The sequence below is a fragment of the Rhinolophus ferrumequinum genome, chromosome 3 (assembly GCF_004115265.2).
Source record: "Rhinolophus ferrumequinum isolate MPI-CBG mRhiFer1 chromosome 3, mRhiFer1_v1.p, whole genome shotgun sequence".
NCBI lineage: Eukaryota > Metazoa > Chordata > Mammalia > Chiroptera > Rhinolophidae > Rhinolophus > Rhinolophus ferrumequinum.
The window spans coordinates 22481078-22495569 of NC_046286.1; the positions used below are offsets into that span (position 1 = coordinate 22481078).

General features: G+C 33.9%; 1 protein-coding gene across 2 annotated transcripts in view; it reads left to right on the forward strand.

Annotated features, from left to right (window-relative positions):
* Window positions 1-11411, forward strand: part of HCRTR2 (hypocretin receptor 2) — a 94860-nt gene extending 83449 nt beyond the window's left edge. The window contains exons 5-8 of one of the 2 annotated variants that reach the window (XM_033102637.1): window positions 3321-3541; window positions 6263-6384; window positions 8442-8667; window positions 11196-11411. In XM_033102637.1, the coding sequence (XP_032958528.1) occupies window positions 3321-3541; window positions 6263-6384; window positions 8442-8667; window positions 11196-11250 (624 nt within the window). In that variant the 3' untranslated portion in view covers window positions 11251-11411. Of the gene's footprint in view, window positions 1-3320; window positions 3542-6262; window positions 6385-8441; window positions 8970-11195 lie in introns of those variants that run through there. The other variant, XM_033102636.1, reaches the window with a different exon arrangement.
* Window positions 11412-14492: the final 3081 nt, after the last annotated feature.

Here is a 14492-nt window from a genome sequence, read left to right on the forward strand (position 1 = left end):
TCTATTATCCTTTTTGTATGTTTCTTGATTCGATCATATATTTTTAAGGAGCTTTTCATCTCTAGTCATGAGAGATATTTCGTCAGTGGGTTCTTTTCCTTGTTGTCATATCTTTGATTATTAGGATAATCAAATGAGGCCATAGTTAGTTGGAAGTAATATCATTTCTTTGAATTTCAGAAAGAGTAAGAATAAGATTGGTATTGTTTATTCTGTACTCTTTGATTGAATTCATCAGTGAATTTATCTGGACCCAAAGTTTCTTTGTAGAAAGGTTTATAACAATACGTAATGTTAGTGTTTGTAATTTTTAATTTTCAAAGTATTTATCCATTTATGTTTGCAAACTTATTGGTTATTCATAATATATTTTTATTCCCTTTTAATGTCTGCAATGTGTTTGTCTTTACCTAAAACTTCATCCTGGCCATAAATACTTCTTAAGACAGCAGATTTCATGGTCCATCACTTATATGATATTTTCAATTCAAAGCTATAATCATACCTCTTCCAGGATGTATTTTCATGTCAAAGATGATTTTAAAGTTTATTTATAATGGTGGAATATATGGTGTGTGTGTATGTGTGTGTGTTTTCCAGATACTGACATGGCAGGGAAAAAGACCTGTCCATGTGGACAGTTTCCCAGGCTGGATCTCTCAAAGCTCTTTTATATTATTTATGCTTTCATATAACTGCACATATGTTTAAACTTTACTGACATTTATATCACATTTTTTTATAATGTGAGGTTTATAAATGAAAACCTTGCATCATGATGGGAAAAGATGAGCTTTATAGTCAGACAGAACTGAGTGCTAATTCCAGCTTATCAATTATTAAAGATACAGACTTGGATATTTTATTTCATTCTTCTCAATGCCTGCTTGGTTATCTAGGATATGAAATTTATAATAATCTACTTTCAGGAATGCATTAGATTTTTCAAGATTATGCATAGTTCCTGGTGCTCAGTTAGTATCACTGATTTCTATTAATATTATGCTGACTTTCTCTAGACAGAGACAACTTATCAATGAGGTATTTGCATGTATCCTCAACATAAGTGCAGAATTAAATATCTTCTGTCTTTATTTAGATCATCATCTAAAAGGGGATGTGATCATGGCTTTTTTTTTCTTTCTTTCTTTCTGATTGCAGAGACCATAGCCATATTCCCTGTGGCAATTTCTCTTTATGGGAACTCTGTGTCTGATGGTTGTAGAAGTCATCAGATGCAGGGTATTGATTCTTTCTTTCAGGGAGCACTCAATAATACAATTGCTAAAGTCTAATGATCTCTCAGAGATCATTTAGAAAACAGTTCAAGGTCATTTAGCAGACATTTACAGGGTTACCTATGCTGAAGTCCTTCTGGAACTTTCTAACATCTATTGCAGTTTCTCCTCAATTATTTTAAAGATTATTTAAAAAGAGACTTACAGAGGAGGAAGGATTCTCAGCTCCTATCACCTGCCAATAAGAAGACTGGGTGGAGCTACCACTATATGAAAAGGTCTGCCTACATGGCAGGGCTTATAGAAAAAAAGATAAATCATTTTCCATTTTTTTAAGGCCGTTTTTTAAGACCAGGTTTCATTAACTTCATTTGTTCTTTTTCGAGAGAGAATAGATATGTTCAAAAGGAGCATTATATTAATTCATCTGTGTAAATATCAAAGTAAAATTCTGCTCTCAAAGATCATCTAACAGACCTCAATCTTTTGATGTATAAAGCAAGATAATCCATCGAACATCCATTCTGAGAGACCACAGGGACACAGTGGTCTGTCCCAGTTTGCAGCCCAGACATAAAAGTAACAGCTGAATGATCTTAATAGAACTAAGATGGCCATATGTATAAGCTTACTGGCACATTTTCTTTTTTAAAAAATTACACGTGCTGAATTTTATTGTTTTGTTCACTAAACACTATCAATCTCCATCAGCTTATAATTAAGAAAATATTATTTTTGGAGCAACTCCTTGCTGTTATCAAATAACTTGAAAAGAAAAATTGTATAACTGTCTTTACAAATTCCAGGTATTTGAAATGTTCATGTAAGACCACAGGGATTCTCAGTGTGTTTGTGTGCATGTTAAAATGACACACCATAAAATTGGTTTCAAGCTATTTCGTAACAATACATAGTAAACAACAGAGAATATTTTATTTTTTATTCCCTTCATGCAAAGGTTTACATTGGCCAACTCAGAGAAGCAGAAAACCTAATAAAAAGCAATAGTTAAGGCCTATCTCGCCACCTAGCAGCAGGTGGCAGTATTGATACACGAAAAATCCTTCAGGTTCCCTTTGCAATTACTTGTTAGGTTTTCCTTCTCTTTCAATTTTGGTATCTGAGCCGAAACAGAATTCCTAAAAAGATAATATGGTTGCCATCCCTTTACTGTTCTTCTTCTCCAGTTTTTATTTCTCTCTCTCTCTCTTTTTTTCTAATTAAGAGTTTTTTTTTTTATTTGTGTTGGTGTTTTTTTAGAGCAGTTTTAACTTCACAGCAAAATTTAACTGGAAGGTACAGAGATTCCTATGTACTCCCCAGCTGACATCATGCACAGCTTCTCAATTACGACATCCCTCACCAAAGTGGTTACAACTGATGAACCTATACTGGCTCAGCATATTTACCCAAAGTCTATAGTTTATTTTACAGTTCACTCTTAATGTCGTACATTCTGTGGCTTTGGGCAATGTATCCAAATACATGGTATAATATATAATGACATGAATCCATCATTATGATGTCATATAGAGTATTTTCACTACCCTAAAAGTCCTCTGTACTTTGCCTATTTCATTCCTCCCCACTTCAGCCCCTGACAGTCACTGATCTTTTTATTGTATTCAGTTTTACTTTTTCCAGGATTAACATAGTCAGAATCATATATGTAGTCTTTTCAGTTAGGCTTCTTTTACTTAGTTAAATGTAAATTTAAGTTTTCTCTATTTTTTTTCCTGGATTGATAGCTCATCTCTGTATAGCATTGAATATTCCATTGTCTCTACAACTTCTCTTTTTATAAAGAGATATCTATTCCATTTGCAGCTCTCTAATTTAGACCTTGACAAAATTGTAATGTTTCAACTTGTTTTTTTTTTTGTTTTCCATCCAATCTCCTATTTGGCACTCACATGTATTACTCAAGCACACTCTGTTCAGTAAATGTTCTGGGGAAATAGGCCCTCAAACCTCTCAGACCACAGGAGTCTGGGCCGCTCTCCTTTCTGTGTCTTATAATCACTTCTCCAAAATGGAACTTTGCTCAGTCAGGTAACAATAAAGGGTCTCCACTCCTTTCAGATCCCTGGAACATCATCTGTAGTTCAGAGAAAATGGAAGCCCCTGCAGCCTGTTTCACAGCCTCGAGGACCAGGACAGCAGACCAAGTCCAGGATTAGCGCTGTGGCTGCTGAAATAAAGCAGATCCGAGCCAGAAGGAAAACAGCCCGGATGCTGATGGTTGTGCTTTTGGTGTTTGCAATTTGCTATCTACCAATTAGCATCCTCAATGTGCTAAAGAGGTAAAGTTCACTTATTATTTGAAAATGTAGTGACCTATTATTTCTTGGTTCTTAATGAAGAGCTTTGTTTTTTAAGCCTGAGAAAAATCTAAACCCTGTCTAGATAGCTTGTCAGGCTAGATAACTCTGTTGTTGTTACCAGCAGGTAAGGCAAACAGCCTTGTAGAGTGCTCAGATTGTAAATTCTCTTGTCCATGCAAATTCTCTTTTGAATGGCAAACATAAAACAGATGGTCCCCTGACCTCTTCAAGCTAATTACTAAGCCTGAGATGCAGGAAAAAGTTCTAATGCAAAAAAAAAAAAAAAAAAAAAAAAAAAATCTCATTTACAGTTTGGAGTTCTCTTTTGATCAAAACAAATGGGTTTTCCCAAACTTTGTTTTCAAAGACATAGGGATTTGTGACAGAATTCTCTCTAAAGGATAAAAAAAAAAAAAAAAGAGATAAGAATGTTTTGTTAGTATTCTAATTATACTTAAAAATGTGTTTGTGAGCACAGGCACATAAAAATGACACTGTGACACATACCGTGTTTTGAACGTTTAAACAGAAAGAAAGAAAATCCATTTCCTAAAGTCATTGAATCAAACTCAGGATGAATATTAATAAAAATCAGCACAAAATTGTTCAGTCAGAGAAAGTATGTTATTGGTTACACTGTAGACACACAGTTAAGTTCAAACAATTGACCAACACAACACAGCCGATGCTGGGTGATGGTACATTTGAACTTCACGGCAAGCCACTTTATGGAGAATTATCATAACTGTTGCACATAGACTAGTCCCAAGGTAATACTAATTCTGTTTATAATAGACTTAGAACTAAAACTAGGATTGCTGCTCTCACTTTTCGTTGATTTAGAGTCAATATCATGTTCCTCACAGCTGGGATCTTTGGAGAGAGCTTTGGGGGGAGTCACACATATGAAAGGTGGTATAATCAGCTGTAAAGAGTTCTCATTGTCTTTGGCCCTTGTTTTTGATTGCTTCATGCCTTTTTAAATGGAGAAAAAATGGAAAATGCACTTTCGTTTAATAATATTATTTACTGCAGACAGGGTCTTAAAGGTAAAAGACTTTTGGCAGCTTGGGTCCTTGAAACATAAACTAGCTCACAAGAAAATGACCTACTTTGCTTTCCATATCTTTTCATAATACCCCTTATTTTTCTTGACCACAGAAATCCTATACAAATGCATTGTGGTCTTTTGCTAGATGTTATTTTCTGCCCTTAAGAACTTAGTAAATATCCTGTGATACTGGATGAGTTTTCTCCTCTCTCTTTTTTTTCTCTTCTTTTTTTTTTTTTTTTTTTCCTTTTTTGTACTTTTAGTTTAGTCAGTCTAAATTCAATGAAAATTAAGTTTACTGCTCTCTGGGTTGCTCCTTTGGATTTCCAGCATGTCAGCCCTTGTACCTGTTGTTTAGCTATTTCCAAATACCTACTTGTCCATAACATTTCACTTTTCTTCTGACTTAAACACCTTTCTCTCCAAGGAAAGAAAATTGCTTTCTAAGGAGAAAATCCATGTTTAATTTAAAATATTTTCAATTTTTTGAGCATCCTGCTCTTTTTCACAAAATACAAAAATTTTTAAATAACCTGAAAAGTTGTTTTTCTCTTTGCCACACGCATTTACTTCAAATGTGTATCTCTTTGTTTACCCTTGCATATACTTGTTTTCTTTCTCATATAAATTTCTACATTCATTTCCTTGAAATCAATTAATTTATTTTTTTTGCCTGACTATCAAAACCAACTTTTTTAAAGCAGTTCTGATTTGTCTAGGATTTCAAAGATGTATTGTGGTAGAGAGTCATAACATATTGCTAATTCCATTTGTCCATGTTGTTTCACACCATATTGTAGTTTTTGTAGAATTCCAGTCATCCATAAAGCATCACTTTATTCTGGAAATGCATATCTATCATGTTCACAAATCACACAATCAATGGTGGAATCTCTGACAGGAAATGCACTATAATCCTCAGCCTATAAATTGATGGAGTCCTTGTAAGTTACCTGCTGTTGGCTAGTGAATAGAATTACATAGACAGGATATTCTAAACACAGACAAATCTTAAAAATGATCGTTAAGGGTATCATAATGAGAGATTTTTCAGAGTTAAAAATAATAAAATAATTAAAACTCATACATTTTAAGAAATTACCAGAATTTTGCCTACTGAAAACTAACTCTCCTCTGGGTATAAAGAAATCCCAGAGGTAAATCTCAGCATGGGAAGATTGGAGTTGAAGAAATTTAATACTTTGATCAATGCACAAATAAAAGTAGGAAGAAGTACCTAGAGACAATAATTTAGGCGTGCTTTGTAAATGCTAATGGAATAATAACAAACACTGCTCAATTGCATTTACAGACAAAATGAAAGAAATGTTAATAGCTACATATTCAACTTCTGTATTCTTGCCCACAAGACATACTATTGCATCTGCTGTGTATAGGAAAGACAGAGATCGTCTTCTCTGACCTGATTAGACTTTTGATTTATTAATCGTGCCTTAGAGGTTCTGTTTAGGAGCTGAAGTTATTCTAAACTCACTGTAGTATCATAAATCTACCAACATCAATGTCTGCCACAGAGGAAGAGGGGAGTCAGGCAGCTTCTATTAAGGGCTTTGTTCACCCTTGAATTGAATTATTTAAAAGGTATTCTCCAGAATCACACTAGTTATCCTGTTATTGTTTTCTTACAGAGTATTTGGGATGTTTACCCACACCGAAGACAGAGAGACTGTATATGCCTGGTTTACATTTTCACACTGGCTTGTCTATGCCAATAGTGCTGCGAACCCAATTATTTATAATTTTCTCAGTGGTGAGTTTTCAACTGTTTTTTTCTATAGAAAATCACAGTTCTAACCAAGGATGAGGGACCAATGACCCGAAGGTTTTGAATACTCTTGAACTGTGTGAAGAGCTTAGATGCCATACAATGAGAAAAATATTTCCCTGATCTGGTTTGTCTTCAGGTTTTTCCCTTATGAACAGGAATACATGTAACCTGAGTCATCAGAGAAAGTTATCTAAGGGATTTTTTCCCCCCCTAAAATTTGGAAGAAATGTTGAAATAGGAAGGAAGTGAAAATTGTGTGAACTGAATAACACAGAATCTTGCTTGTCATACATTAAACTTAAATTTTAAAAATGTTAGATAATTTTATCTGAAACTAAAACAGCTTTGCTATATTATTTCCTTGGCCAACATTCGTAGCCTAATTGAGATTGAATTGGAACTTTTGCACTTTTAGATACTTTTCTAAATTTACATTTTTTGTGTGGGTAACATCTCTTGGATTTTTCTCAAGATCTCTCACTGACCACAAAAAAATATTACTCCTAAATAACACCTCAACTAAATGACACACACATCTGTAACTTATTTCATCTATCTCTGTTTATGGCATCAATACAATTATAAAAATCATTTAACTAATTATTGTTTTATTTAGAAACATTTTGCCTGATTGACTTAAAAATATGTTTTAATTAGCTACATCTTTGCATTGCTTTCTTCTCTAACTGGTTGGCTATTTCTTTTTCATTTCTACCTCCAAATATATTATAATTATATATGGAGGAGTGATTTATTTTATTGCATACTTAATAAAGTGTGGGCATTTTCCAACTTCATATTTGGCTTTCTGGGTTATAAAAATGAAAAAGACAGCCAACTAATCAATTAGGTTTTTTAAAAATAACTCTTTATTCAAACCTTGCATACACCCTATATGTAAGAATGTTTTATTTCACTTGTCAGAGAATCAGGTTGTATATGTGTGAGGTTTGTTTTGTATTCAGCTGCCCCTTTTTATGCTTTCCCCTGCCACACCCAATTCCAGGCTCCAAAATAAAGACTACATTAGGTCTGAGACAATGGATAGGACTCTTCAGGTGCAGTGTTTGAAGGGAGAAGGGACCACATGGAGCTGTGGCTTGTTAAGCAGCTGGGAAGCAATTGCCAAGGGTTAAGGGTAACTAAAGCCCTGAGCCTTGCACCAAGCAGGTAAAACCTACTAGGAGGTAGTAGGGAGAAGTGTTTGAAGCGGAAGCCGGAAGCCATAGAACCATGTCCAAGTGCTATTATGTAGTTAAGACTGAGGCAGAAAAGGAGGCTGATAATCACTGGGGACTTGTTATGTCCTTGCTATTGTGTTGGCCCTTAACCTTCATCTTCTCATTTAATCACTCAGTAACCCAGTTTGGTAACTGAGGCTTGGACAAAAGAAATTATTCCCAACACTGCCATTTACCCTTAAAAAATGTAATTGTTTCATTTTCATACTTCTCTAAATTCATATTAGTTATCTAAAGACAAGGAATAACTTCAAAAGTTGTTTATTTTCCCATTTCGTTTGTTGTTCTGTCTATGCAAATTATGAAAATTTAGAGATTTTCTACGTATTTGAAGATGTTTTTCTAGATATTTTCAATTGATTGTTTCAGTAGAACAGTTTCTTCAGAGTAAAATGCAAGGTAATTTCAGTATAGTTTTGGCTATGTATAAGTTTTATCATTCTTGAAATTATTAACTATTTCTGGGCTTTCTTCTATTAATGATCACTTTTATTACAGTTAACTAGTTAAAAATAACCCATATTCACAGATATATGAGTTTGACTCTAAAGGAATGAAACAAACTCCAAATATCGCACATGAAAAGCAGTCTCATTATTTTATAAAAATACCTCATTGTTTCAAGAGTCTACCAAGCTTCCAGTAACTCAATTTCCTTTTCCTATTTTCCCCATCTTTGCAAAATGTTACACCTCGTTGTTAGTTTGGCTCAAGGGAGCAACTCAGTTGTACCCTATTCATGATTTGTTAAAACATTTACCACAATTCTTTTTCCTTTCATTCTCCCTGGTTTGCCAGGAAAATTTCGAGAGGAATTTAAAGCTGCATTTTCTTGCTGTTGCCTTGGAGTTCACCATCGCCAGGAGGATCGGCTCACCAGGGGGCGAACAAGCACAGAGAGCCGGAAGTCGCTGACCACCCAGATCAGCAACTTTGATAACATATCAAAACTCTCAGAGCAAGTTGTGCTCACCAGTATAAGCACACTCCCAGCAGCCAATGGAGCGGGGACGCTTCAAAACTGGTAGAATATTTATTCATATGAGAAGGATACCTGAGTAAAACTATTATTTTTTAAAAAAAATCTCTGTGCACAGAAATTTTATTATCCTAATGATCTAAAGCTAAAATTACTTTGTGGACCCATTTTTTTAAAAAAAGAAAAATCTATTGCTCTTTGGAAATAAAAATGTCAGTTTAAAAAAAATTTCTCAATTTTTGATTTAAGTATGTTAGACATTTAACCTTCAACTGAATTTATTTCAGGCTATTTCACTTTTAGCTTCATGTATTATGATTTGTGTCAATTAAATGGTTAAACATTTCCAATTCTAATTGTTATTTCAATCTCGAAATTCAAATTTGTTGCTAAAAATTACCAAGAGTTATCCAGTGATTTTCTTTTGACTACTAAAAGAAATAGCAATCACTAACTGAATCAACAGACATTTTAGTTTATAGTCAAAAAAAAAGAAAATCACAAAAGACCGTCATTATGATGTGACATCTGAGAGAATATTTATATACAAATAGCATATTATATTACTCAAAAGCTACCTTTAAAATATATATATAAATATACTAGTAAACTTTATTTTCCATTAATTTTATCATGCATCAACACAATTTTCTCAGGTTTGTAACTTTACTATTGCCAACATTTCTCATCTCAACATATGGCCAGTAAGACTCAGTATTAAAATAAAACTTTTAGAGTAACTATGAATACATAATGATTTCCATCTCTAAGACTTCGGCATTTAAAAAATGAGATAAAATGACACTGTTATAGTCATTAACCAATAAAAATGATGTAGTTGGCTTTGGGGAATTAAATTAAGAATGCAATTTACAAAGAAAGGGGGTAGTGGACTAGTAAATCACAGTTGGGTCCTGTACTGCACAGATTAATGCCATGGAGATTTAGTGGTAAACAATTGCTTTTATTTAAATTTCATAAACACCTATTTGTCAAACACCTATCAGAAAGCACCCACTGTATTAGGTGCTAGGAAATAAGTTGGGGGTGAATGTAAACGTGCCTTTAAAAGAGCTTTAGTCTACTGAGAGAGACAGTTTAAAAGAGTCTGCAGGACAGCAAAGCATTCTGGGAGACGGATTCCAACACGGACAGAGCAATAAAGAAACCAGCGATGCTCTTCCTTACCTGGACATTGGGACTTTTTTGTTTCTGTTTAGTTAGTGACACAACAGTTAGTGACACTGTTGATGTCAGCGAATTCCGCCTGGGCCTTGGGCTGAAAGCCAGGTGTTTAGGAGAATGGAGAGGTTTGCTCTTAACCTAGACACAAATGAATAGAAATATAGTATATTTTGTACAAATGTAAGCTCTGGAGTTCAAAGCAGCAGATATTTCACATTTGTTCCTCTGCAAAATTTTTCTGATTCAAATAGTCGTGTTAAAATTAAACTGAAAGTAAAAGATATGTTCATTCCCAGTGTTCATGAAAAATTGCTCTTCGCATATTATAGTAGCAGGTGTTCTTATTTTATTGAAACAAAAGATATGGAGAACAATATTTAAGAAAGATTATCATAGAAGACAAACATTATCTTGTTCTTTTCTTGCTTTTACTCAACTCATCATTTTCAGAAAGAAATCATAGAGCCAAATTACCCACAACTTGTTTTCGTACCTTATAATTGGGGATTACTTTGTGCTTTTACAACTAAAAGCAACAACTACTCTGGAATATGAGGTTTTTTGAAATTACATTGCTAATTATCAAAACAATATAAATGAAAACAAAGTAGTGTAACTCTTCTTTCTCCTCTTTGTGTATTTGAGGACTTTTTCTTATTTATGCTGCTTGAAAAGAGAGTTGTAATTTTCAGATTGTGATGGAAACTAGCACTTTAAATACTTTGATGATAACTTCAGATAATATTGATAATATGCCTTAATAGCTAAGTAATATCTCAGAGTAAGAGTTAAATCCTTTAGACCCTAATATATCTAGTTCTTTATCATGTAAGGAGAGAGATTGAGAGAGGGAGAGCAAGAGAGAACAGGAGGGAAGAGGAAGGAAGGAAGGAAAGAAGGAAGGAAGAAAAGGAAGGAAGGAAAGAAGGCAGGAAGGAGGAAGGAAAGAGAAAGAAAGAAGAGAGAGAGAGAGAGAGAGAGAGAGAGAGAGAGAGAGAGAGAGAGAGAGAGAGAGAGAGAGAGAGAGAGAGAGAGAAAGAAAGAAAGAAAGAAAAAGAGAAAGGCTCAGAGAGGCAGGAGATTGTGATTGTGTGCTGAGGACAGACTCAGAAGTCAGAGTTCCTTTGCTTTAAATTAGTGATTCTCAAAGTGTTGTTCCTGAATCATCAGCATCAGCATCAGCATCACCTGAGAACAAATTAGATATGCAAATTTCCACCCTATCCCAGATCTGAATCAGAAATTTTGGGGGTGGTATCCAGGAATCTGTATGTTAATAAGCCCTACAGGTGATTCTGAGACCTTAAAATTTGAGAACCACTCCTCCAAATAATACAACCTGGCACCTGTTTATTAGCCCATGTGAAATAAAGTATTTTACTGCACAGGTATCTACAACAGGGACCACTGTCATCACTACTGTCAATCTGGTTGGAGGTCTAAAAGAAGAGGCTGAGTATCAATGTTGAATATCATTCAATGTCATCTCACTCAGAGATTATGGTTTATAAAACAATGGTCCCTGAATTACATGGGCAGTGTGAAGGAAGACTGGTTTTAAAAAAAAACCCTTGTGTGCTTTATGGCTACCTGGATGACTTGAGTTTCTAACCAAAAAAAACAAAACAAAAAAAAAATCAAATTTTAATTTTATTTACACTTACTAAGATTAAGTTTTGCAGAAGCAGACAGTTTCTAAGTGCATATTGACTGGAAGGAAAAACAAACACTAGTACTTACTAGATATTGCAGGAATGGAATAAGCGACTGTGTACATTTCTCTCAGCATGGTGATACAGGACTCCTAAGAGATCTAGGTTTAAATCTTTTTACCTTATTGGTTACCTTAATGGAACAAATGGTAAAGAAACATGTGTTCCCCAAAGCTGCCAATCTTATGGAACAAAGGGTCAACTACTTACCTCATTATGTGCTAATAACACAAATGAGAAAGCTTCTTATAAAAAGAAAGTATTGTGACTATTTTATGCTATACATAAAATATGTATCTCTCTTTTTTATATTTCAAAGATTAAATGAAAAATGTCATTAATGTTACTAAAATTTGTTATCAACAGGATGAGATAATAATGTTATCTAATATGAAATCCATTTGAATTTCATTATTTTCAAATTTCTACAAACCGATGAAAAGTTTGATAGTTGAATTTATTTATTCTTAGCAAAATATGACTTCAGGTTCTGAGGAAAATGACTTCTATAATCTCCAAGCCTTGGAGAATTTCTTGGCTATTAAATAACAGTTACAAATCATTGATGAGTTAATTGCAAAGTGTTAGGCACACTGATACTGAATTTCACTCCCAGTGTACATTGTTTTAATGAAGATAGAGGTAAATATGCTTATAAAATATAGTTTGAATACACATAAACCTGAAATATCAGAATGATAAACCCTGAAGATGCTTATGGACACAAATTGTGAGGAGGGCTGTTGTTTTAATATTAGTGTAATAATAGAATGTTTCACATTTGATATAAATCATAATAGTAATCAATTGCATTTCAAAAAAATCTGGATACTCATTAGAATTTAGAAAACTTCTCAATTCTAGTTAATTTTATAACAGATGACTTTTCTACTTCCTACAAATTAAAAAAAAAAGTAAATTCCATTAGGTTGTATGCAGTTAATTTTCAAATGGCATGAAGCAAAACAATAGATTTTTTTTGAGACAATATATAAACAGAAAACACTGTTACTGTAAGTCTATGCTATTACAGAAAATGAACTGCAAAGGCATGAAAAACACTGTTATCTCCCAAACTTGAAAGGGAATTGTTTTCTAGAGAACTACTGCAGTTTTAGAGAGCAAAAAGCTTCCTCCCATTTGTGACATATTTCTATTACTTTAAATTTTCTTTATACGGTTTGGAGTTAGAGTGTCTTTAAGTTTTTCATGAAATGTATTTCTATAATTTTTGTATCCCATGTGTGTAACATATTGTCACTTGTTTAGCAATTATCTTATACATTTAAAGTTATTTATGTGTTATTTACTGTGTCTTCATGAAGACATTTTTTATGAAATCCAATGTGACAGCGCACCAACTACTGTGAAGGATGCTCATTATGTAGTTTTTAAGTAAAAACCATATTGAGAATTTGATAATCACATTCACACTGTCCTCTCTATTGCATGAAAAATGTTGTTGTCCTTGATTCGATAAGTTGGATATTCACTCATAACTAGTGTCAAATCTTTGCAGTTAAGGATTCAATTAAGCCCTCTGGTACAATACTTAACCAAAATGTTTTTACCAATAAGTTTATATAACCAGGGATAATCATGATATAAAATATTTTTAATGTTGTTTTAAGAGCAGTACTATAAGACAGTTAAGATTAATACAGAAATATTTTATAAAAATTATGTAAAACCACATATGTACATAGAGCAGTAAATTTTGGAGCTTTTATCTGAGTCAAGAAATTTAATCTTGTTTTGACAAGATTTAATATTGTTTTGACAAAAGTAAATGATGACCATGTGATTTTTGACTTATTATTAAACCATTAAGTACAGCATTTATATAATTATGAAATTTTTTTCTTGGTCCTTATATATAAAACTTTTAGGACTATTTTCAATTCAAGGGCACATTTTAACATGTATATTTTCTGCTTTTCATTTACGTAGATTCTGATGAATGACAGAATCAACTACCAAGGATTTTAATTTAAAAATCCATTTTTATTCAGCACTACTTATTCAAATTTGTATAAAAAATGGAGCTGAAGTAACTGAGCAAGGCAAATACTCCAGACCTTCTAGGGAACTGTGCTTTGAGGATGGGGTGGTTTCTAAACACAAAGTAAAACTCTCAGAGTAAAATCCCAAGAAAGATTAGCTATTTCAGAGGTAAGGATGTTTCGCTTGGAGTAATCCATTATCACAACCAGGTATTTGGCCACGCATCCTGCTGGGGTCAGCCCTGAAGAAAGGACACCCATCTTCAATTCATCTAGACCAGTGACCATGAATGGGAAGTAGGGCAACAGAGAAAAGTTTCTTAAAGCACCTCTCTGGCCTTGACCTGCTTTTTCACTGTTTTCTCACTCTCCAGCTGTAATCCTTACCCCTAGTCCTATCTTCAAACTAAGCATGGGCTGACCCCCCTCCACCACCTGCCTTGCCCTACAGAATTCCCTAATCCTCCTTCCTCCTAACCCCAGCCAGTTGGTAAGCCTCACTGCCTCAGGGTCTTATCTCCAGTGGTGAACCAGTGACAAGTTGGCTGATTTGAGAACAAATGAAGGTGGGCTCAAGGAAAAAGGATGAAACTTTACATTTTTATATCCAAAAATTTCTACAATTTTACATCTAAAAAAAGTTATTTTCTTCCAAGAATATCTGTTTATCAGTGGTCTCCTGAATCTATGTCAGCTCCCTTTTCAAACTTCAGCTAAGCTTGCTGCCTCAACTCGGAAAGGATTCCAATTTCGATATACTCTTTTTCTTTTCTCTTTAAATTCAAGTTTATTGGGGCAACAATTGTTAGTAAAGTTACATAGATTTCAGGTGTACAATTCTGTAATACATCATCTATATATCACATTGTGTGTTCACCACCCAGAGTCAGTTCTCTTTCCATGACCATATATCAGACCCCTTTTATTCTCTTTTAGAGCCCCGCTTCCCCCTCCCCCCATACCTTCTGGT